Here is a 24,316-nt window from a genome sequence, read left to right on the forward strand (position 1 = left end):
ATGCCAGAGGGAACAAGTGTCTCCACATTCAGTTTCATTCAGCTACGGCAAATCTCATGGGCTTTGAGTGATGCTCAGTCATCTTTACATTTCAGTGCAGCGCTCTGACACACAGCCAACGAGGTAACATTAGAATAAAATCCTTGAACGAAAGCAAAGGCTTGTTGCACGCTGTAATTCTCCAGATAAGAAGCCGTTTGCTCTCCCAGTCTGATGAAACAATTTAGCTGATGGAAACGGCCCCATGCTGAGAAGGATCTCAGTGGTGGGCTCCATTGTATGGCTCTTTATCAGCCTTTAAGAGGCTTTTATTGTGATTTACACATTAATGAGCATTTATCTGTTTGCTCACGCTACCACTTCAGCCGGGGACAACGTTCCTCCAGTGTTTCAGAGGCTGATCTCAGAGACAGATGTGTGAAACTTTAGACTGTCTGCTCTAAAGCCTCTTTCACACGTGTGGCTGTGTGTGGAAGTGTGTGAGGTGTGTCACACACCTGGTGCAGGCCAGCCCTCTGGCCCCGAGCCCAAATCGATGAATGGTAGCTGGTGAACTGAGAAGGGATGGCCAGGGGTGACTGGCTACCCGCAGCCCCATTCAAGCCTCTTTTTCAGTGTGTGTGTGTGTGTGTGTGTGTGTGTGTGTGTGTGTGCGTAAAGCACAAAGTGGAGAGGAGCAGTGGGTGACAAGGACTTTAACCTCTGTCACTGGCCCCTGACGGCCTGAGCAACTGCCTGGATAACTGCTGGATACAATCTGGTGTGACTACAGCCTGCTACTAACTGTTGTTACGCAAATTTGGAGGGAAAAAAACAGTGTCCCCAAGGTCATGGAAAACCTGGAGAAGTCATGGAATTTCACAATCACATTTTCCAGGCCTGTAAAAGTAATGGAGCTGGTAAAAATGATTTAAAGTTTTGGAAAAATCACAGAAATCTGTTGTGTATAATAAATTAAATAACATTAATGTAAGATAATGGTAAATTTATTTTCTGTAGCTGTTGATGTAGCGTAACCTTTAACATTTGTCAATGTGAGTCAATGTTTTTGTTGATGTTTTTTCATTATGCAAGTTTCTTCACTTTCTCCCTCTGTTCTGTCTCTCCATTCATGTCTGCCCACTTTTAGCTTAGGAGAGGGGCATCCAGCTTGAAATGGCTGTGTTTTGTATTTCTTTTTCAACTGATTTTTAAAGAAAATATGCCTTTCAAAGTGGTGGGCTGGCAGGTTTTGGAGTTTTCTTTTCATTAAAAAAAAAAAAGGTTTATAAAATTATAAAATGTTTTTTTCATCATATATATATTTTGAAGATTTTTTTGTGGTAATTTTTTTTGACATTTTTATAGTAAACTTTTAAGCGTTTTTTTTTTTGCTTCAATATTTTATATATTAAGCAAATCACGCATTTTGAAAGCGTGTTTTCTTTAAAACAATCAGATATTTTTCATATTTTTGGCAAGTTTCATAGAGAACTGAAAAAAAGATTTTTTCTTTTTTTTTTTGGAATGGATCTTTATATTTAAGAAAAAAAAGATAAAATTACAAAATTACACCAAGTAGCAAAGACAGAAACTTAAACAGAAATTATTGTTGGACTGTCAAATTTTTTTACGATCCTTGAACATATCATTGGGGACGCTGACATTATGTTTGAATAGAGTTTGAATCTTATTTGTTTGAAAACTGCTGGTTGAGTGGGAAAAAGAAAATATTTGGGGTCCTTGAAAAATCATGGAAAAGTTCTTAGATTTTGTCCATAAAAATGTGTGGGAACCCTGTAAAAGCATAACCCAAATACTAAATGCTAAATATGACTATGACATGAATTTTGTTTTAACTACAGTCTAGGATAAATTGAATGTAGGTAGAAAGTGTCAGAAGTGGACACATGAGCCCATCTTTTCTTCCCAAGTATCCCAAATCTAATTATTGTTTTGCTCCTGTCTCCTAAAAAGTACCTGAAAAACCCAACGAAAACCATAATTACTGTTTGCGTACCGTCAGACATCCCATGAGACTTTGCTCGAAAGGTCGCTGGAAGGCCCGGGGATCTCCACACCAGTCGAGCAGCTCTGTGGCCGCTGAGTGGAAGTTGGCCGGGTTCTGTAAGTGCTGTGCAAACACAAGAGAAAGCAGACTGCCATTAGAAACAATGGGAAATAATGACCGTTATTTTTTTTCTGATTAAGAACAAATTGGAAAAACACTGAAACCAAATAGTTTCGCAGCCTCATGCTCTCCCTCCAAACTGCCTTGATTTAATGTCTTGTGTTTCTGCACAACCCTGTGAGGACCTTGACTCTTTCCAATGTACGCCCACTCAGGGCTCTGCTGCATTGTGGGAAGAAGATCACACCCATATCAACAATGATGCCAGTGTTTCCTGTTAATCTCTCTTGGCAACACCCAGCCCTCACCCCCATGACCCGCGCAGCAACCAAATCTTTCCCTCCAACCCTCCTCTTCTCTCTTCCCCTCATTCATTGCTTGTTTTCAGAATGTAACAGAGCCTCGGTCGGCACCAGAAGTCCACTGGCTGGCTCGGCGGCTCACAAAGAAAACAACCTTGGTCCTGGCAGCTATGTGTGCAGACTCAATACGCGCCGTTGGTGTGTTGTCTAATCTCTTTCACTCTCTGTCTGTCTCTCTCGCTTGTTCACTGAGGCCTGAAACAGTTGAGTCTTTTCTTCCCAGTGTCTGAAGGCTACTCAGGCTGGCAGGACACAATAAGCGGTTTTTAAAATTGGGCTCCCTTTCTTCACGGCTCAGGAGGTTAATAGCTCTGAAATGGCGCAGAGCTGCAGCCTGTTTAGTCGGCGAGATTGAGCCCACTTGAAAGCATTTATTATTCTCATCTGGAGCTGAAGCGTCTTGTTTTGTGTGTTCTCGCGGAGAAGGTAGGACTATTGTCTTTAGGGGGCAGCAGAGGTGAGCGTTTTTGAAAGGGCAGCTTTTCGGCACTGTGCGACAAAAGAGCTCTTGGGTGCGAACGCGGTCCAACATGTCAGGCCCGGTACCCGCCCGCCGAGAAAATCTCTGAGAGCCCCCAATGATATCATGAGCTTCAAGAGAGGCTTTGAGTGACTCATCTTTTTTGATGTGAAGATTAGCCGTTACAGAGCTCGCTGGCGACTCGAACAGAGGTTTGACTGATGAAGAGAAGCAGGGAGAGCGAGAGAAAGTGATGCTCTCGTTGAGTTAGAGGGAGGAGAAGAGCCTGCTCTAGATGAGTGATATAATCTGGCATTATTGCTGCTTGATGGGAGGCGTATCAGCCTCCAGCGCGAGAGGAATCAGAACTGGCGCAGCAGGGGCTGTCTGTCTAGATCTGAACTCACAGCTCCTCTTGCTGCGGCGCTCGCCACCGACTCTGCCTGACAACCCTGACTCTGGTGCGAGGGGGAGGACAGCGGAGTGAAATAGCTCCGCTGAGTTTTTTTGGGAGGAGGATGGGCTCCTGAGCTGTTGTTGTTGCTGTTCAGGGTTGGATGAGGACAAGAACGGGGAGGTGGGGGGAGCAGCAGCAACAGTGATGGGGGTTTCAGCAGACAAAGAGCCAGACGTTTGACAGACTGTCCTCTGTGAGATGATGGACTGACTTACCTCTTTTCAGGCCAGCCGAGGATCAGGCTGTTCAGTGCCTACCTGGCTGCATGAAAAACAGCACAACACCTGGCGCTCTGCCAGCGGCTTTCCCCGAACCAAAACAACACCCTGCTGGCAGAGCCGCCACGAGCTCAGAGCTCACTGACTAACTCGCTGCCTTTGAAGTCTGCTTTACTACGAATTCTATTACAGCCAGAGCCGAGGAGTATATAAACCCAACTACAATTAGTGCATTTATTAAGCTAGACGTGTTAACTCGGCCTATTTAGGGCTTATCAGTGACGCCTGAGAAAATAATTGAGGAGGCTTTGTGAAGTGAGTAGTGTCAATTCACGCAAATTCTGCTCATTTGAGGAAAGCTGACATTTTGGAAATAAGGCTTTTGACGTCAAGCGCATCGTTACATGCAATCAAAGTAAAAGAGCCTGTTTAGATAAAGATTATGACAGTGGGTGCTCAGGAGTTTAGGTGGAGGGTGGGGGAGAAAAGGGATATGTCACCTCATAATCGCAAGCTCAAAGCATTACCATTCACCAATTCACTGTAAGGCACGGTGTCATATGGATGTTGGGAGATATAAAGGATCACACCCACATAGCATAAACAAATAAGCCCACAGCCTGCCAGCCAGCGAGTTCTTGTAGACTATTAATCACAGGCAGAGGCGGTAGCCCAGGGTTATGTCTGACTGTGTCTTTCTGTCTGTATCAGTCTGAGAGGAGTCTCCTGAAAGCTGGCAGTCAAGGAAGCGTTTAGGCAAAACCACAACAAGGACCGGCATACGTCAAGAGTCAGGAACGTGATGTAAGGGAGCACAGGACCAGGGAGGGGGAAAGTCTGTTATGTTGCTCTTTGAAGTCTCTTCTTGTGTTCGCTGCCAGATATGCCTTCCCCTCTCTCTCTTTTTCTCTCTCTATGACCCTGTGCAACATGATCTGTGTGACTGGAGCTAATGGCCAGAAAAACTGATGTCCATATAAGGTGCTGAGAGGAGACAGGACTGTAGGAAAGGAGAGGAACAGGGCTATCAAATGATTCACTTTTCAAATGCGATTAATTGAAGAATTTCAATAGGTAAACCTGATTTTTTAATTACGTTTTCAATTACATTTTTTTGCATTTCAAAGCCCCGTACAGCCTCTTAAAGACAGAGTTGTCAGCTGGCAGTTAGCGTGGTTTTAAAAAATGTATGCATTATGTACGGACCTTACTCGCATCGCAATTAATACATTAACGCTGACAGCCTTAGAGAGTAAATGCTCTTGTGTCTTTAGAATCCAATTTGCATTTTACTGGATGAATGACTCTTAAAGGGAACCTATTATGCTTTTGGGGTTTTCCCTTTTCTTAATGGTTTTGTATAGCATTTTGTGCATGTGGAAATTCTCCTAAGTAATAAAGCCCAAAGTCCAAGCCAAAGGGAGCTCTCTCTCCCTCAGAAGACACTGCTGGGAGGATGCCTGAAACAGCTCATTTGAGTTTCAGTGTTTACTTGTGTGACTTGATGACATCACAATGTAACAAATAGATTAGAATATGCAGCTGACCAATCACAGCAGGCTGGGCTTTTTGGGAGGCGGGACATAAGCTCAGACAGACTGTTTCAGACATTGATGCTGTAGCAAAGGGCAGTATGAGACACATGGTGTGATTTTTTTTAAAGCATGTAAACCTATTCTAGTAGACCCCCAAAATACAAATATGATCCCAAAAATGAGCATAATAGGGCCGCTGCAATACACACCTGTTTGATGCACTGCAGCCTGTCATTGGTCTGCTGAATGTGCCGGTCCATTGATGGTAGTGTGTTCATCTTGATGCCTCTACCGGGACGCCATTAAAAAAAGTTCTGTACTCTGTAAAGGAAGCAGAGGAGGAGAGGTACATCTGTTAGAGTAGGTTTCTGCCAGGTCACCCATGTGAAGAGTTTGTAGCCCGTGAAGTTCAAATAGCAATTTAGCAGCTTGACAAATTTTCAAACAGGGGAAGCCAGCTTGTTTGACTCATCGAAGGGCTCGATGCGCCTAAGCACGTGTTTTTTTTGGCAATGGTGTGAAACCAGGATGTTCCACAGCAGCGGCATTACTGACAAACAGAAACATGATGAAACTGAAAGAAAGCTTTATGTTACCTGTGGGAGAAAAATCGAACACTTGCTGCAACTGAGGAGGGACAATAACTGTTATCTCTCTTTTAAAGACGCGCACCTCACAGTCAAGGTTATCAGTGTAGCAAAGACAACAAATTTATACCCACATCTAACAGCAGATAAGGTTCAGCATCTCTTTATTTTTGTGTTTATGATGATCCAACACTGAGCTGCAACAACGTCATCATTACATCTCAGAGAAATGGAGGCTGGATTAATAAATATCTTGCTGGTTTGCCCGTGAGGCCTCCGTCCCTCTCTGTTTATCTCCATCAGTGTTGGTCCGCCTCACATTCCTCCACACAAAAGGCAAACTGAGAGACCACAGGTGGGTTGGGAGGGGGGGAGCCGGGGCTCTAGAAAGCTGCTCACTACTGATAAAGGGTCCCCCAAGATCCCCTGCTGTGAGAAACAGAGCGAGAGAGCGAATACGATGAAAGCGTAGTGCTCAGCCAGGGAGTTTTCATGTGTAATGCTCAGTCTGGTGGGCTTATCTTCGAAAGACTATTGCAAGTATGCACACTCTTTCAGTCTCCTTCTCTCCTACACACACACACACACACACTTAAGAGCATGTAAACACAAAAGCTCGAATTCTTCACTTTGATTAAGCGTAAAGGTAAAACTTCAAAGGAACACTTTGAGAATAAGAGTGTATTACTAATCCTCTGAGCTTAAGCATTAGCAGACTAGAATTACCTGGAGTGCACTCGCACACAGAGTCTGACACATTAGCTGCTCGCATGAGTAAGGGGGAATTCTGGAGCAAACGTGGTCAAACGGTGGGCAGGCATGTCAGGTTACACGGGTATGATGCTGCAGTGGTTGCTGTGAAAAGTCCCTACAAAACAGTGACATTCTGCACTCAAAGCCACTCTGACTGTGTGTAATATGACCATAACTTTGGGTGGCCTATTTCTGCTGTGCTGTGCTGTTTCTCGGCATCCAGCAGATGTCTCCCTCTCCTGCTGCTAACCAGCATGTCTCTTTCACACACTACACCCAGAGCAAGTGGTCCAGAGAGGGCTCCTTTAAGCCCTGACAAGTGCTACAAATCCCCTTCAGCGGCCAGGCAGCTCCACGGACCGCTAACAGGGCACGCTTCAGCCCAGCGCTGGCCGTCTGACCTTGTGGCTATTGATTAACTGTTTCTCCTCCAGCTCCCCTTCCTGCTGTCCCAACATGCCAAGACTGAAGAGGGAGGAGGGACATAGGACGGGGGTGGAGAAATCTGCCTCTTTTTTTTCCCAATAATCTTTCCCTCCTTTCCACTGTTGTGCTTTCACAAGGTCCAACACACACACACCTCCTCCCGCTAACAGGCTTTTGTTGTCGATGAAAAGACGGGCCCTCAGGTTCTGAAAGGAAAATGAGTGAGGGGGAAATTTGACTGGCTGGTGGCGTTGTAACTAAGATAAGAAGTCAATCCACCTGACTGACTGACTGACTGTCCAGGCTGGCAGACTCTTCAGCACCACACCCCCCCTGCTGAGGGGAAAAATGTGTTGCATAACAGATGATGCTTCAGTGGAAACATGGCAGAAGCCTTCCTCCTGCCCTACATCCTCAACCCTCCCTTTTTACTACCACAACAAATCTGCCAAATCATTGTAGGTAGGAGAGCAAGTTGAATGTTTGAACAACAAAATCAGGGATCCTACAGCTAAAGGCCGGACTTAAGACTTTTAAAGACTTTTTAAGACTTTTTAAGTGCCATTTGGATTAAAAATTAAGACCAATTTACAGTAGCCAATATTGAAGGGGAAAAAAACGAATGTGATCATAATTTAAGTTGGGGGGTGGGGGGGGGGTTATATTTTATTTCTGAAATATTCGTTGAAACATAAAACAGAACTGTTTGGTGATGTGATGCAAGAGACATTCAGTAAATAATTTTTGTTTTTATTCATTGCTTTGAGCTTTTGCAATGCAAAACAGAAGAAAAGCCCACCTCTGATGACTAAGCATTTAAAGACATTGAAAGATTGATTTTAGACATTTTAATGCTTCTTAAGGCCTTATGTTTAGATTCATGGACTCAGTGCCTTTTAAGATTATTTAAGGATCAGTGGGAACCCTAAAAAATGTTGACATCAGTGACTCCACTTGTCCACAGATTGACTAATTACAGCTGAAATAAAAAAAAAAAAATTCGAAGAATGATAACAATGTGTGATTTTCCAACTCCTTTCCAGACTTCTACTTTCTGCTTTAGGCTTTTTTTGGGCTAACTGTTGTTGTTTGAGCATGCACACGCTGAAGACAGGCCTGCTTAATCTTTATTGTCTTCCAAACATCTTAATCAGCTCCACTCAGCACTGCTTACCAGAGGTGCAAAGCAAAGGATTACACATCCAATTATGCTGTGCATATTACAACCTCCCTTTAAACAGCAGTGGGAGGATGCTGCTATGAATCAGAGCAGAGTAACAAACCACAAATAATACTAACATCCGAGGCAGCCTCTGTTTCTTTCTCTCTCTGTCTTCAAAAACACACACACACACACACACACACACACACACAATTTTTTGTTTCCCTCCTTCTCTCTTTCCCGAGCAAAACAAGCTGGGGGAAGTGGGGCAAGAAATAAGTGCTCAGAAACAAAAGCAAAGTAATATGAAAAGCACTGGAGGATGGCAGGAGGGGGTCAAGTAGGACCAGACTCAGTGGGGAAAAGAGACAGGGAGGAAGAAAAAGAAAGGGTGTTGAAATTATCTTGTCGTTATCAGCAGCGGCACACACCCACTTATTCATACACACACACACACGTAGTGTGTGATCACTCATAGCATGAGTGATTTCTCATTTCAGACAAATGACTACCACCTTTGTCAAGTGCAGCTTGCTTTGTGAATGTCTGGTGGGGGTTGCACGGAAGCGGTTACACAGGAGTTCATAAAGCGCTCCAATATGTGTATAACATTGGAGCACATGAGGAGCAGTTCTGGGCAATATGGTGGGAATCAGTCTCAGAATATTAACATGTGTGTTTTCAAACATCTGTATCAGTGTTTCCAAATCTTTTTCCTTCAGGGACTCCTTTTCTATCACTGAGCAAACTGTCAACCCCCTCACTAAGTGACATATTTTAAGAATATATCACGCTTATATTCAATGCAACAGTGACAGGACAGAACAACTGATAAACTGTACAACTAACTGAAATAGTGAACTTTTTGAACAAGAAAATTACCTGAAAATTAGCTTAAATACAGATCAGGAGAATCATTAGAAAATGATCAAATAACTAGGGAAAAACATCAAGAAAAATATATTTATATATATTATTATAATTATATATTTAAAATTAAGTTACAGTAAAATATCTATTATTATTTATATTTTTTATTTTTATTTTAGCATTTTTCAGGTTATTTACAGATTTTTAAAAAAAAAATCTTATTTTTCATAATTCAGGTAATTTTCTTGTAACTTTTGTACTTCTAGTTATTTTTTGAATCATTTCTTGTAAAATTGCTTGTTGCCTTCTTGCCATATTTTTTAAACAAATCAAGCCAATTTACTCAGGTTTACGGGTTTGCAAGCAAACTAAGTAAAATAACATCTTTGGTGGTGTTTTAATGTTCCAATGCTCAGTCTAACCTGTATATAAAGTGCAGAGGGCAGTGCTGAACAATATGAAGGAGCAAATCCGGCAAGAGATCGTCTTCATTATTCAGCAACAGTCTGAAAAAGGAGAACATAACTATCACTCCTGCTCTCTGGACACAGTGGGGGATCTCCTCCTCCTCCTCCTCCTCCTCCTCCTCCTCCTCTTCAGTTATATGGCCGCAGCCTTCTTTTCTCTCACTGCTGTGTGCTTTTTTGCTCCCCTTTCTTATAGCCCTCAGACATCATTAGAGCCACCCAGCATGCGACTCCTTTCCACCACCTTCCATTTTCCTATCATTTTCTTCCTCCCCGTCCCTCATATCTCAACCCTCCTGCCACTCTTCCTCCCTCCCCCCTCCCTCCGCTCTCCTTCCTGGGGCCCCGTGCGGGAGCTGCCATAACAGGAGGCGGAATGGATTCATTTGCTCTAATGTGGTTTGGGCTGCAGCGTGGCACGGCACAGAGCGACACTTTCTCCCAGTGCACGGAGCTTCTCTCCTTCTCTTTCTCTCTCTGTCTGCAGTTCATGTGTTTTCAAACAGGCCAATCAACACCACTCAGCTGTGCTGGCCTCTCTCTCTCCCTCTTCCTCCCACAATCTCTGCTCTCAGTGTGTCTGTAAAAAGCCACCAGCTCTCTCTCTCTCTCACACACACACACACACACACACTATTATCTCTAGTGGCAAACTCCCATAGCCAGACAGTCCCTTTTTGCTCTTATTGCCTTTATTTTCTCCTGTCCACTCCATTCTGTCCTTAGCTGCCGTTTCTTCACTTTTTTCACCATACCATCCCTGCGTTTCTGCCTTGTTTCACTCTTTGCATTATTTTGCTAATCCTCTCCACCGCTAATCTCTCCTTTTTCCCTCCCAGCAAAGCCAACTATTGGTCACATCGCTCCCTCCGGCCTTTCTAAAACTCAACTGCATCATAACTACCAGCCTAAATACAAATTTGAAATGACGCGTCCCAGGGGTGGAAAAAAACAAACTCTAAATGTCGCTGTTTGTTTATCTTCTGTTTTAATGTGACAACCACAGGAGCAGCGGGCAGCTATGTGACACCCAACACTGCAATGCAAACAGCTGTGATGTGGGGATATGTGAGCTGTTCTGTTGCTGTCTATAAATATGGAGCTTCAGTTGAGGAGTATTGCAGGTATGCGCCACCAGATACCCCCGGGAGCAGCCGATTATTTCACCACTCAGTGTGTGGGATCAGAAAAAGAGCAGCGTGTGCTAAGTGAGCACAGAGGTGCCCTCTCTTTTTTAGCCAACTGGGATTGGCAACTAACACTTCAGTTTTACAATATTTGGAATTGAGTGGGTTGATATTGGTAGCATGACATTTTAGGGATACTTGCTGCTTTTACGAGGTACTGACACGCTTATAAAGACTTACACGCAAAAAAAGAAGTTACACATAACACTGAATCTGACAATCATTTTTAACCATTAATAAATCTATCGATCATTTTTGATGATTGTTGATTCATCCTTCATCTAGGAGAATCGGATCTTACATAGCGTCTGCAAGGTTCTTGTTTTGTTTAACAGTCAAAAGTTCCACAGTATTAAATTAACATTGACACAAAACAGAAAAAAAGCAACAAATCCTAATATTTTGGGAGGATATTATGTTTACACTTTGAAACCTGGAAAGACATCAGTTTTCTTGAGCTGTGTTCAGACTCAATTCACATGCATTTTTGCATTTGAAACCTGAGTAAATTGGTTACTATTTCTTTTGAAAACACAGCTAAAAAGTCAAGAAGAAAGGCAGGAAATGTCACAAAAATTGCAAAAAAATAGAAAGTCCTAAAAACAAATGACCTAAAAAAACCTTTTAAAACAGACAGAGAGAAAGATAGATAGATATCACAATATTATTTTACATCATTATAAAAAATGTCTCTCTTTTTTCTTTTCTTTCAATTTTAGGTAATTTTCTAGTTACTGGTAACTTGAAACTTCTTCCTATGTTTTTAAAAGAAACCAAGCCAATTTGCTCAGGTTTCAAAAGGTTTAATAGTAAGCTATAGTAGAAAAAAGTAAATTAATTGTTTGAGTTATGGAGAAGGGCTATGACTCAAAGTGTTTTTTTTACTAATACTTTTTTTACTCTATTTTTGACTTTCAACTTAGATTTTGCTCAGGAATTGGCGAAGACCAAAAACAGAGCAAAAAAGTCGAGCAGAATATTTGACATGACCAGTAAGGAGCTGTTTGCAAGCAATTTTCCCATAAGCTGATAACACTTTTGTGTTGACAGCTTGTTGCGATTTCCCCAAAAGGCCAAGAATTGCAGATTTGAGCAGCCAGAATACTTCCCCAGCACTGCTTAACAGATGTTTGAAAAAAAATCAGTAACCAATTCCCTGAATCTTTTTGACATCTGATTGGGGAGACTGTGTTCAACCATTTCTGTAATTTTCCGGAACCAATAATGACTTTCACTATGATCAGCCAGCTGTGCAGAGCGGAGAAACTCAAGTGCAGCACTCTGAGTGTTCCCGAAGAGACTGCATGAAAATTTGCACCATTATCACCATATTTAAACCACATCGTATCTCCCCTCTCTCTATGATGGACATTTTTTCACTCTGTCCTTCAGCGTGGATGTTTTATTATTACTCAATAAATCAAACAATACTGACAATAGTAATTAAAAAAGTAATTTTCACCACGTTTTAGGACTAAAATGTTACACAAATTAGGCTATGAGTTAAGCCTGAGCATAAAAACATTTAGAATATAGATAGTAATCAACCTGGGGACTTTGATGTATGTAAGAGATACTGAAGTGGAGATTTTGGTATAAAAAAATTCTACTTTTGAGAAAACTGCCTTTAAAGATATGTATTGTAAATTTTCATATATTTTCAGACAAAAAATATGACACTTCAGATGAATACAGTAAAACTCTGAATTAACAGATATGACCGTGAAACTTCCCCGGCTTAATACTTAAATTAAGACATTTTTTATTACAAATGCTCAAAAATGTTATGTTTAAATATGCATATAAGACATTATCTAAACAAAGAACTGAAATCTAAACTGAAAGAAACACTTAAATGTGTAATTTGGATGTTTTCTCTGCAAGAGTCTGATAGAAGACATGTTATGGAATTGGAGGAATCACAGATTTTCACCTGTAATGTCTCCCTTTAAGATCTTGTTATAACAAACCAAGAAAAATGCATTATAACATCATCAATCATCATGGTGCAACATTTTATCTTTTCTATCTTTGCTTTCTTGTTTTTTATATCTGCGTGTGTGTGTGGCCCCCTGTCAGTGCACGCGCCCATGTTTTTGTTTCTATTGTCTCACGTGCATTAATAGGGAAAGGCCATCTATCTAAGCATGAGATACGAAATCAGGTCATCCACGAGCTGAACGGAGCTTGAGTCTCACATGATGAATGAATGAACTCCTTATTCCATAGAATGTTCCAGTTGCTGAGGACTATAAATACCAGCTGGAGAAGATTGTATGTCCTGGCTGCCACATACGATTTTCCACTGTCACGAAAGGCAAGATTCTATCACTCTTGATGCACAAGGGATGGAGCAAGTGTGTGAGTGTGTGTGTCAGGCCAGTATGTAGCCTTTATCGCCGCACCAGGCCATCACAGGACCGTCTGAAATACTACTGAACCCTCTCAGTAAAAGAGTGCATAAATCTTGGAGGCTTTATTAAGTGGAATAACAGCAGTCTACATTTTTGTGAGGAATATATGAGGAGATGACAGTGTGTCTGAGGAGAGAGGAGAGGAGAGTGATTGACAGTGCAGTCTGACAGGCTTGTGTAAAGCTAACCTTATGGGCCTGAGTCCAGCAGAGCTGTTAGCTCACACACCGCCCCCTGTGACTGCTGAATGGGTAAACTGACAAATTCCATGTCCTTCGGTTTCAGCACCGGCAAACTGCTGACCCAAATGCAATTAAACAACATCCACTGGGGTAAGTGTAACACATCGATGTACGGTAGCATATGAATGTGCATGTGATAGTCTACGCGAGGAGAGGGTGATGAAGTGTGTGTGCGGGAAAGAGAAACAGAGAGACAGGGGCAGAGAGTGAGACTTACAAAGAGTGAGTGTGATTCAATCTGCTCAGTAAGCCATGAAATGGTATTGGTGTCATTAGGGAGAGCAAAAAATATATCTGTGCCAGTCTGCCCTCCACTCCCCTTGTCTTTGACACTCCAAAAGCACAATCCTTACTAAAAAAGCAACCAGCCCAGCCTCTCTGCACTTGGTGGAACAAAATGACCTACGGCGCCGCAGCTCCTGCACAGCAACCTTTATTTGTGCTTCTGATCGTTTCGACAACAATCCAATTAAACAATACAAAAAACCAAAAAAAACGTTTCCAATTTAAAACCATGAGAACTCATACATGTAGTGCAACCAGTATAGTACATAAGGTGTATTTGTTGAAAGACTCTTAATGAAAAGGTTATTAGAAAGCTGTGCAAGGACTGCTTTATGAAATAAAATCTTTCAGTTCAAAAATGAGAAAAAAATCAATTATTCACAGCAATTAGAAAATTGAATTGACTAAGGACAAAGCTAGTGGATTACCTGTTATCTAACAGGTCGCTGAAGGAAATAGGATGTTTCAAAAATACACAAAAAAACAGACAACTGAACAAAAATTCTGGCAATAACTTTCAATAAAGCAACTTAAAATGGTCATCAGATCACTGGCGGATTTGTCCTCTTTTATTCTGAGAAAAGAAAAAAACAAAAGCAGCTTGTTTGTGTGATTCTCGATATTCATTTTGATACCACCGTACAAAACAAAGATGAAACAATGAATCCCATGTACTTAAAAAAGATCGCCTTTATTATAAACATTTAAATTGATTAAATTTAAATGATATTATTATTTCTTGATGATCCGCCTCAAATGCAAAGCTCTGGTCTGTGTGGGTTCATGCGCTTTTGCAGTTGAGTAAGTATTAACCCTTTAAAACCTGGGTAAACTGGCTTTATGTCTTTCAAAAAGACAGGAAGAGGACATTGAGCAACTTAAAAAGAAATGACACAGAAATTAGTAAAAACTAAAAAGTAGAAGAAAAAAATAAAATAAAAACAAGGAAATAAAAATATAAATATATAAACAAAGAATGCAGAAGTAAAAAAGGAAAATACCTAAAATAACTGCTTAAAATGTGTAAAAAAAAAAAAAAACTTCTATAAAATTATACTAAATATGTTATTTTGGAATTTTAAATTCCTTTTTCTCTAGAAAATTTTCTAGCTTTTTAAAAAATAATTTACTAAATCTACTTATTTCTTGCAATTTGCGGAACATTTCTGTCCAAGTTGCTCATCGCCTTTTTTCTCCATGTTTTTGAAAGAAATCAAATCAATTTGCTCAGGGTTCAAAGGTTTAAATATTTGCAAAAGGCATCTGAACACAGCAAAAAAAGGTGATGTTGATCTATGTTTTAAAGGTTTAATAAAAACTATAGTATATTAATATATTTCTCCACCATTTATTATGTTGTTCAGCATTTAATTGCGATTGGACGGCTGTATGACAGTAAAGAGCACAAAGCTGAATGTCTTTTAACTCAACATACAGCCTTCAGAGCAAAATAGACGCTCAGCGCTTTGTCACACTGCTGGCATTTGTAGCAAAATTTGTGGCGCTCCATTTTGCGAACAATTAACAAAATGTGCTGGCCTCCGGAAAAAAAAACGCTTTTCTTTTCTACGAGTTGTCGCTGCAAGTGTACTTGTCACCGTTCTCCATGTGTAGTTATTCTTCTGTGCTGGCAGCGGCAGACAAGAACCCTTCGAGGCGTTTACGCTGCCCCGTCACGTCTGAAAGAATTGCATCCCCTCTTCATACAGTACTGGAGAAAAACACATACTCCTTTCAGAAGTTTGGCATCAATTTGGTAGTGAGGTATCTGTTCTCCTGACATCGCTACTCTTTACACACCCCCAAACCTGTGTTTCAGACATCAAATAAGGAGAGTACACCACTAACATATTCACGTTTCTCTATTTATAAAAAAAACAATCAAACAAACAGAAAAACAACGTTAAACCAATTATATAAAATCTTCTGACAAGACTTAAGATTTAATCTATGCTATGCACTATTAATGTTATTACACTTTGTACGTGTATATGTGTATAGGTTTGTTTAATTGTGCAATATTACTGAAAAACAATAAATACAGTTTTGAAAAAAGGTTCAGAACACAGAAAAGTAGAGCGCCCCCCTGATACTTAATAAGGATGTTGTTCAAGGGCACCGAAACATAAACTGATGTTTGCTACACCAGGTCCTGGGCCAGGAGAACAGTCTGTGTAACCAACAACGATACAACAAATACAAACAAATCACGTTTTAAAGCTTTGCACACTCTGACTGAAATCCTTTGGCAGTGGATTTTTTTTTTACTGAAACAGCTAAATAACCTTTGAGACAGCAAGACCTTCCTACACGCGTAGAGGGGAGAACGACGCGCTCATTCATCTTGCTCTGTGTGTGTGTGTGTTTGTTCACCGCTGTGTGTCAGAGTCAGGGTATGAGTGGCGAAGAACACAAAACATCTGCTTGCTGTGAAAATGAAGCAGCCTAATGGGGTACACAGAGCACCAGTTTCATTCGCTGAAGGGACAATCCACACAGGTACTGTTTGGCACAGTGAGCGCAAAAACCAGCACTGAAAGGCTAATGTGCCTCACTGCAGCTTCACAAAACACTCTTTTAGTGCTACAAAGCACTCCACGCACGTGTGCATTTGTGTTTATTTGTGATCTCAAGCATCGTTATTCAAAGTCCATCCTATCAGCTCATCTTCACGCATGCATGTGCGTAAAATCATGCTAAAATTATGTTTGACAGCAGGCAGAAAGACACACACATCTTCAAGCCTCAGAAGTCTTTCATGTGTGTATTTCTCTCCAAAATGTTGTTCTACCGTGGCTCTGCTTGTGAAATTCAAGGTATGTAGGAGAGAGCACAGGAAGACGAGACAGACAAGTAGATGGGAAGAGAGAGGGAGAGGGAAAAACACTCATACAACATATTACATGTAGTGGGAGGCAGGGAGAGACGTGCGCGGAGAGATAGGGGGAAATGGTTGCAGAGCAGGAGAGAGATGGCGAGAGGTCATCCCTGGGTAATTTGTTTTGGTCCTCTCGGAGCGCAGACACACAGGGAGCAGGTAAACCAATTACAGTGTGACATGAATCACTAAGACCTACAGGCAGCCGCGAAGCTGGCCGGCCAGCCAGCAAGCCAGGGCAGCCAAACAGCCGAGCGAGCGCACGCCGTGTCTTTCCCTAAGTGCAGGTCAATCGAGAGCCACAGCCATCGCTCCTCCCTTGACCATGATTGCACATCTGGAAGGAACTGATGAGAGACAAAAACAAACATAATTTCCCCACAGCGTCAGCGCTGAGGGATCCTGTGAAGCTCTGACGGCTTTTTAGCGCCTTCAATGGATCCACTTCACAGCAGGCTGCTGGGAAACATTGTAATTGACCCCAGCACAAAAACTGAATATGCAATGCAAATTTACACAAGCTGGGACTCCTGTGATCGCTTCATCAATCTAATCTGACAGTGTTTGTCTTGGTTCTTCAACTCCATCCCATTTTCAAAACACAAACAATAACGATGCGGCTCCTTTGAAGAAGGTTGGATGTCAGATCTCGATGGATGTCTGAGCCAAGCCAAATACTCCAGGGGTAGGTTGTTAGTATTTACAAGACACAGACTTAAGCAATTACTTTAAAGTCCTTAATCGCCCGACGGCTGTCAAAACGTTGTCATGTCAGGCCTCAGTCACATCAACGCCACTGGCTATATGACTGAGAAGCAGGCAACAACTTGTAAATAAACAATCATGGAGGTCCCTTCCTCCGTGGCCCTAATCCTCGACTTGATGCTAAACTGACAGCAACGTCACGGAAATCCGCGAGAGAGAATGAAGTCGACAAGGAGAAGGGATTGGACTGGATTAGATATCGCCTTGGCACTTGGTTTTATTTGATGTGGCCTTGGTGCACGTTGTAGATTCAGGAGGGGTAAATATTTGATGAAGGGCGTTATGGTGTTGGGCTCGCTGCTGCCAGAGGCTGTTCTGAGGGAGCAACTAATAAAGACAGCAGCAGGCAGGTTGTCGATCACCGCCGGGGCGCTGGCTGAGCACAAGTGGCTGGAGAGCGGTGTGTCGCCCCCTGTTTACCAAAGCAACCAGACTTCTAACGTTAGCTCGGCGGGCAAAGATAGCTCTTCCCCTGACTGTAAATCAGTACGCGCTCTCATGCATATATACACACACATGGAGAGCACCAGTGGGGCTGCAGTGAGACACAGTTGGAAGAGGTTTCCTAAGATGTTAAATCTACCATGTTGCTGCCCCTTGAAATTAATAAGGGCCTCTGAACTGCTCTCTGAGAGCCACTAACTGGCCATTTGCACTGCCTGGCTCCACTGGAAAAGGCACTCCTTGCTTCCTCTCATGAACCCTTTTTCCCGTTTTTTTCTTCTCCATCACACCCGCTGCTCTCTTTCCTCTCTCTGTCTCTTTTACCCCACAATTCCCTATATCTTCCTACCCTCCATCTCTATTGTCTTCCTTCCATCTCCACCCTCTTCATCTCAGTCCCCTCTCCTCTCTTTCAACCCCCCCTCCCTCCCTCCTCTCTCTCTCTCTCCTGACTCCTTGTTCCCTCCCTCCCACCTCCTCCTCCTCTTTTCTCTCTCTCCATTCCTCTGGCCCTAAAACCAGCCCCTCGGCTGCCCGCTTGCGCTCACTCAGATGGCTGTTACCATGACAACCCTGTTCTTTCAGCTCTTGCAAAATAATGAAGACAATGTGTTTTCCATTTAGATGAGTTTTCTGGCGCAGCGGGGAGATATGGAGTGTCCATCTTGCCTCCTCTTTCACTGCGGAGGAAATGTAATAAAAAAAGGGGTTTCTAACCTCTCTCTCTGACACTCCTTCACTCTGCCTCTCTACACACACACACGCGCGCGCATGCACGCGCACACAGACAGACACACACACACACACACACACACACAAGTTAGGGTGCTGTGTAAGCCAGCTGGGTGGTAAAGTGAGCTCAGTGTTTTTACCACAGCGGAGAGAAGAGCAGCAAAGGGTAATGTCTGGCTGGTGTTGCAACAAAGCACATCAGTTGCAGCATTTATTTTGTCTGCAGTGTCATCATCAGTGTAAAAAAAAAATAAAAAAAAAAATTGATTGACATGTCGAGACGGGACTTTGCTGATTAAAAGAAACTGCAATGAATCCACGGTGGCCAACTTGTCTGTGATAGATTACAGAGTCCTGCACCCTGCTGTCAAATCCGAGTACTGACAATGACAAACTGTGAACATTTCAAGTCTTATTTGGGGTTTTCGGGACTTATCAATGATATTTTCACAGCATAATGCTCCGGTGCGGTAATAAATGCCTTGACAACTAAAATTGATGGAAAGGGCTTGCTCGCTTTCACTCGCTGGTGTGGATTTATTAACTTGCACAGCACACGAGAGGAACTGCAAATCCAACCACTTGTTAAGGACTGGGAAGTAACATTTACACTGCTCTGAGAGGTAATTCAGTCGCAGCATTCAGGCATTTTTACTCAGGGGCTCAACGTGAACAAGAAACCCTGACTTTTTTATTGCTTTACTTCTAATGACAGCAGCACTGCATTAAAATGCTTTGGCTGTTGAAGAAAAAGTAGCCTGGTCCCTACGTCTTAAGTTAAACGGTAACGTTGGTTCTGGATACTATTTTCCCATGTTTCTGTGTCTAAGTGACTTATGGGAGCATTTTTGTAATACACGGGTCCGGTGTTGGGTGAGACTACTTTAGCCAGCAGCTATATAACAGGCAATATAACAACTTTGGGCATTTGCGCACCATCAATTTATGTGTACCAAAAGTGCCATTGACAAGGTCAAATTGTTTTTTTAAGTGTCTGACAACATTATGGAAAAGATCTGTAGAGAGATAGACCTTTATGATAAAGAGTAAAATCTTTTTTGTTTCAAACAGCCATAGCCACCAGACTCCATTTAAATTAACAGTAACTCTATCATTGTAGAAACTCATAATTCAAATCAACTGGACACCAAAGAAAACAAACAAATGTCATCTTGGCTCATCTACACATTTCTGACACACCAACTCTCATTTGGTTAAAACAAACCATTAATTTACACACTTAGATGGGAAAATATGCTGGCTCTTTACATGCTGAAAATACTGTTTGTTTTTTTTTAAATGGAGTCATGAAAGTTTGGCCATGGCGATTTCCATTTCTAGTTAAACAAAAAGGCTCTTACTCTTTCACAAAAAAAGGTCTATCACTGTAGGAATGCTAGACCTAATTTTGCCAGCAACTAAAATAACAATCTGATCCTGTCAGTGGCAAAAAAAGCACTTTCAGCAGACATAAAGTGACCATGCACAAATGTGGTGGTTACATTACAGCCCGTTTCACAGCTACCAGCTGCAGCTGCCTCACTCAGTACTGGACGAATTTCAGAAAATGTTGTTCACATTAGTCACTTAGACACACAGAGAAAATGGAAAATAGGGTAAAGGTTGAAAAAAACAGAAGTTAGGTGAAATACTAATGAAAGAGAGTTTTGGTGTTTAGTTCTTTGTTGTTTGTGCTCATATACACAGTTAAGACTTTGCAAATCCTTAAAAACAACACCCACAGTTAAACGTTGAAGCAGCTGATCTGCATAGATGAGGATTTTTCTGGTTTGCACACTCAGACACACTCTACACCTCTTTGAGAAAATATATAGCCCTCTGCCCCGAGAAAGAGAAGAGACACATATGAGAGAAATAGAGAGAGGGAGCAGTATAATATGTGTATGTCTGCGTGTTTACAGTGGAAATAGTGAGTCTGGGACATTTTCTTTGGGTCTCTTTTCCAGTGTTTATGGAGAGCGGTGAGGAACAACACTTCCTGAGAGGAAAGCCAGCTTTCCGAGCCCAAACCCTCTTCCAAGCCCCGCAGACGGGGAACGCTCTGTCTCCAATTTATGTTTTCCACCCAGTGCCGCGTAAACACGAGTGTAGAAAAACTGCTGTGCGTGTGCATGGGTGTGTTTCAGATAATGTGCACACACAAAACAAAGGCAGGCAGGCGGACTAATCTCGGACAAATGAGCCAAAACATCTCTGAACACGGTGATAGCCGCGTGTTTACCAGCTGTGATAGACCTTTCTCGTGAAGAAGCCGCTTCAGGAAGATGATATAACGAGGGTCAAGCTTCATCTACAGCCCACTCCGCTGACCTCCTCCTTCTCCTCTCTCAAGTTTTTGCTCCCCGGCCTGTCAACATGGGTGACAGAGGGATTTGAAAAGAAAGCTGGGAGGAGAATCTCTCCTACTCTCCTTCCTGCTGTCTCTCTCTCTCTGCCTGCCGCCCTCTGCTCATTCTTAATTACATCCAGATCAGACTATTAATGAAGTCAGTCTGCTTTAACAACACCTACAGGGAGTGAAGGAGGGTTTTCCTCAGCCAGTGAACATATCAAATCAAATCTGGCTCTTGGCCTTGACAGGTTTTGTGGTGGAGTAAAATGACATGCCGATCATTATTTCCACTGTTGATTTAAAATTAAAATAAAAACAGTACTCCACCTATTAAGCATTGTGGAATGGCAGTTTTTGAAGGAAGAAAAAGGATAAAAATGTACGCAGCAGAACAGAGATATCTTTTTTTATGCGCTCTTCATTACACACAATCAGTGTCCAAAATCAACTTTTTGACTCACTGGCCAAGAGGACTGCAGATAAAAAAGTGCATATTTTTTACTGACAAAAATGGCAGTATCTAGCAGCAGACTGGCAACAGGTGATAGTTTAGCAGAGTGGCTGACGTCCCGTATAATAAACCGTTTTGTGAAAATAATGGTGCTCGAGACGGTCACTTTTGCAGCACTGTTGGATGTGTGTAAAAACACATCTGGTGGTGCAGAGGACAGAAACAGTGTGCCTGTAAATGACCCCGAAATCGTGCTAGAGTCTTTGAGAATTACTCTTTTTTATATGATAATTTTGGAACAAACATTTACCCGTCAGTGTGTCAGATAACTTTTAGGATTTACTAGTCAAGCGGAAAATGTTCTTGCATTTGGTGCTTAGGAGGTTTTCTGACCGTGCCAACGTTGCGACTCGAACGCCAACAGTTCAGTCAGAGAATCTCGAGACTTATGCTCTTAGTGGCTAATAAAGCCACCGTTAGCTCCAAGCAGGATTGAGGAGCGGGCCGCAGCAGTCTGGTGAGCTCATTTCTTTCAGCCTCCACAACGCCATATTTTTTTGTGTTTTTTAATTTTTTGTAGTCCGTGGCCCCATCAATTGCTGACTTGTGTGACATCACTTGAGGCAGCGTATTTGACTTATGCAGAGCTGTAAACAGACTTTGATATGTGCAATCGTTAGAGTTCCCCCCCAAATAAATAAATTGTAGATTTTTGGAAACTTCATAAAATGCTGAAATATGGTGATTACTCAATTCAAAATGACAGAAAACTGAAAAAAAGCAAATCCTCGCTGAAGCTGGAACCAGTGAACAGTTTCATTTTCATTCGAAAAGTCCACCTACAGATAAAATAAAATATTTAAAACATTCCTTAATAATTGAGATTTAACAATTCAGCTATTTTGCTTTATTCAGTTGTTCAGTCAGTCAGTCAGATGTTCATCATATCTATCATCTTAGCATCTTATCTATAGAGTATATGTGACAATTACTGAACATATCTACGTATTCTCTCAATAATTTAAACGATTCGTAAGTTGAGTAAATAGTTCACTGAATCATTCTGTGAATGTGTGTTAAACTGTCACATATACTCATGAAACATCTACAGAATAAAGGAAAACAGCTGACTCTCAACCGACAAGCTGTTGAAATGTTACAAATACTCTCTAAACTATCTGTAGGTGGGCTCCTCAAATAAAGAGTTACCAATCACTTTGACTATAATTCGATAGTCAAACTCGCTGTGGATTGCGTCCCCTGGCTGATTGATTAATAGACTAATCATCTCGGCACTAAAGCTCCAGCACTCTGCAGAACCAGCCGAACAGATTCCTCGGCTGTTTGTGTGAAGGTGTCGGGGCCGGATGTATCATCCATCAGCGCTCAGCTGTTTGAAGTGCAGGGAGGTGGTGACAACACGCCATGTGCGCCGGCGTATACGTTTAAACAAACCTAATCATTAGCTACAGAAACGCCATCATATCGCCTTCTCTTCTTACGTTGTTTACTCGCCTGCTGCGAAGTAAAACTACCCACGTTTGATCCTCAAAGGGTACACCGCCAGCGATGCACGTACAAACACGTGTACAAATATAAGGTGGGGGTTGTACATTATATAGCTCCATATGTGTACAGTGATGGCAGCCTTTTGATGAGCAAGTTGGTCGTATGGGGGCTTTAAAGTGCTCCAGTGATGCTTCCCACACGCATTCATTTTTGATGTACAGCATGTGGCGGGAAACAGCCTCTGTGCTCCAGGCGCTCTGATCTTCTCAAGACACTCCTGTCAAAAAGCATGATGGCTCGATGTGGACTGTAACAGTCTCATCTATGCGTTTACACATGTGAGCCCATGTGTGTGTGTGTGTGTGTGTGTGTGTGTGACACGAGGTGTGTTCTTTTGTCTGTGTATGTACTCAAATGTCTGCCTCCCTTTTTGTAAAACCATTGTCCACTGCCACCTGCAGAGCACAGCAGCATTAGGGACCCCCCTGCACACACACACAAAGACACACACACACGCTCACACACACACACACACACACACACACACACACACACACACACACACACACACACACACACACACAAATCCCAACAGATCAAAACACTGCACTCCATCAAATCCAGTGAAAAGCCTGTTTACTGATGATCTGGTGTGAAGACAACAGGCGGTGGGAGGAAGAGATGAAGAGAAGGGGAGAGAGGGAAAGAGGGAGGTGAGGGGTGAGAGTGGATGAGGGAGTGAGGCAATCTGGGAGTGGCCAACTGCAGGGGCTTTTATTATCAACCATTGTAAAGGAGCTAGGTGGGATAATTGGTCTCCTAAGCTCAATGCGCAGCATGCATTTTTAATGAGCTCACACTGTTGCTCATTTAATATATAGGCAAGAGATTGCAGATGAGGAAGAAACGCTGTGAAATGCTGATGTTTATAGAGAACTGTGGGCTGAGGGAGAGATAGAGATGGTTAATTTGGCTTCTGATGCTAATGTTGTTAGTAGTTTGCTGCATAATTACTGTATAAATGTCTTTTCATGCCAGAAAGACTTTGTTTGACTCAAACTGAGAACGGTACAATGCACTCTATGTGCTCATTTGTGTGCATGAGTGTGCAAAAAGTATATGGTAATGTAAAGCTCTTTCTCAATATATTTATCCATACAGATGTAGACTGTAGTTAAATTATGCTTCTGTGTTGTTTGTGTTGTTACAAGATTCACTGTGTCTTCTGTGGGGCGATCATTCAAATGTCACTTTCTGTTGTTCAAATAAAGGATTCTGAGAGAGCTGCAAGTAAAAACTACTGAAATCTAATTATTGTTGTAGGTTTTACATTTTTGCTTTGCACATATGAGTGTGGACTCACACACACACACAGCTAATTGCTTTGAATATCAGAGGGATTATTTCATATGTGATGCTTATGATACAATTACTCTGATGCAGTGTGTAAAAACATATATGAAAAATATAGTTATTACACTGTGCAGGGTTCCTACTGGTTAAGACTAGCTGATTTAAGACGTTTTAAGACTTATAAAATGCTGTTTGGAATATAATTTCAGACCAATTTTGCAATAACCGAAATTAAAGGGGAAAACAACATAAACTGACGTCTATTACTTAGGATTAAAGACTGTTTTGCCCATATG

The 24,316-nt window shown here is 42.0% G+C and overlaps 1 protein-coding gene across 6 annotated transcripts in view; it reads right to left on the reverse strand.

Annotated features, from left to right (window-relative positions):
• zmiz1a (zinc finger, MIZ-type containing 1a) overlaps positions 1–24,316 on the reverse strand; it is a 127,257-nt gene that overhangs the window by 37,038 nt on the left and 65,903 nt on the right. For all 6 annotated transcript variants that reach the window (XM_042501728.2, XM_088086385.1, XM_042501725.2 and 3 more), the window contains 2 exons: positions 5,352–5,463; positions 2,000–2,113 (listed from right to left, as the gene is read on the reverse strand). In XM_042501728.2, the coding sequence (XP_042357662.1) occupies positions 2,000–2,113; positions 5,352–5,420 (183 nt within the window). In that variant the 5' untranslated portion in view covers positions 5,421–5,463. The remainder of the gene's footprint in view (positions 1–1,999; positions 2,114–5,351; positions 5,464–24,316) is intronic.

Source organism: Plectropomus leopardus, chromosome 13 (genome assembly GCF_026936395.1).
Source record: "Plectropomus leopardus strain MGB_pleo_1.0 chromosome 13, ASM2693639v1, whole genome shotgun sequence".
NCBI lineage: Eukaryota > Metazoa > Chordata > Actinopteri > Perciformes > Serranidae > Plectropomus > Plectropomus leopardus.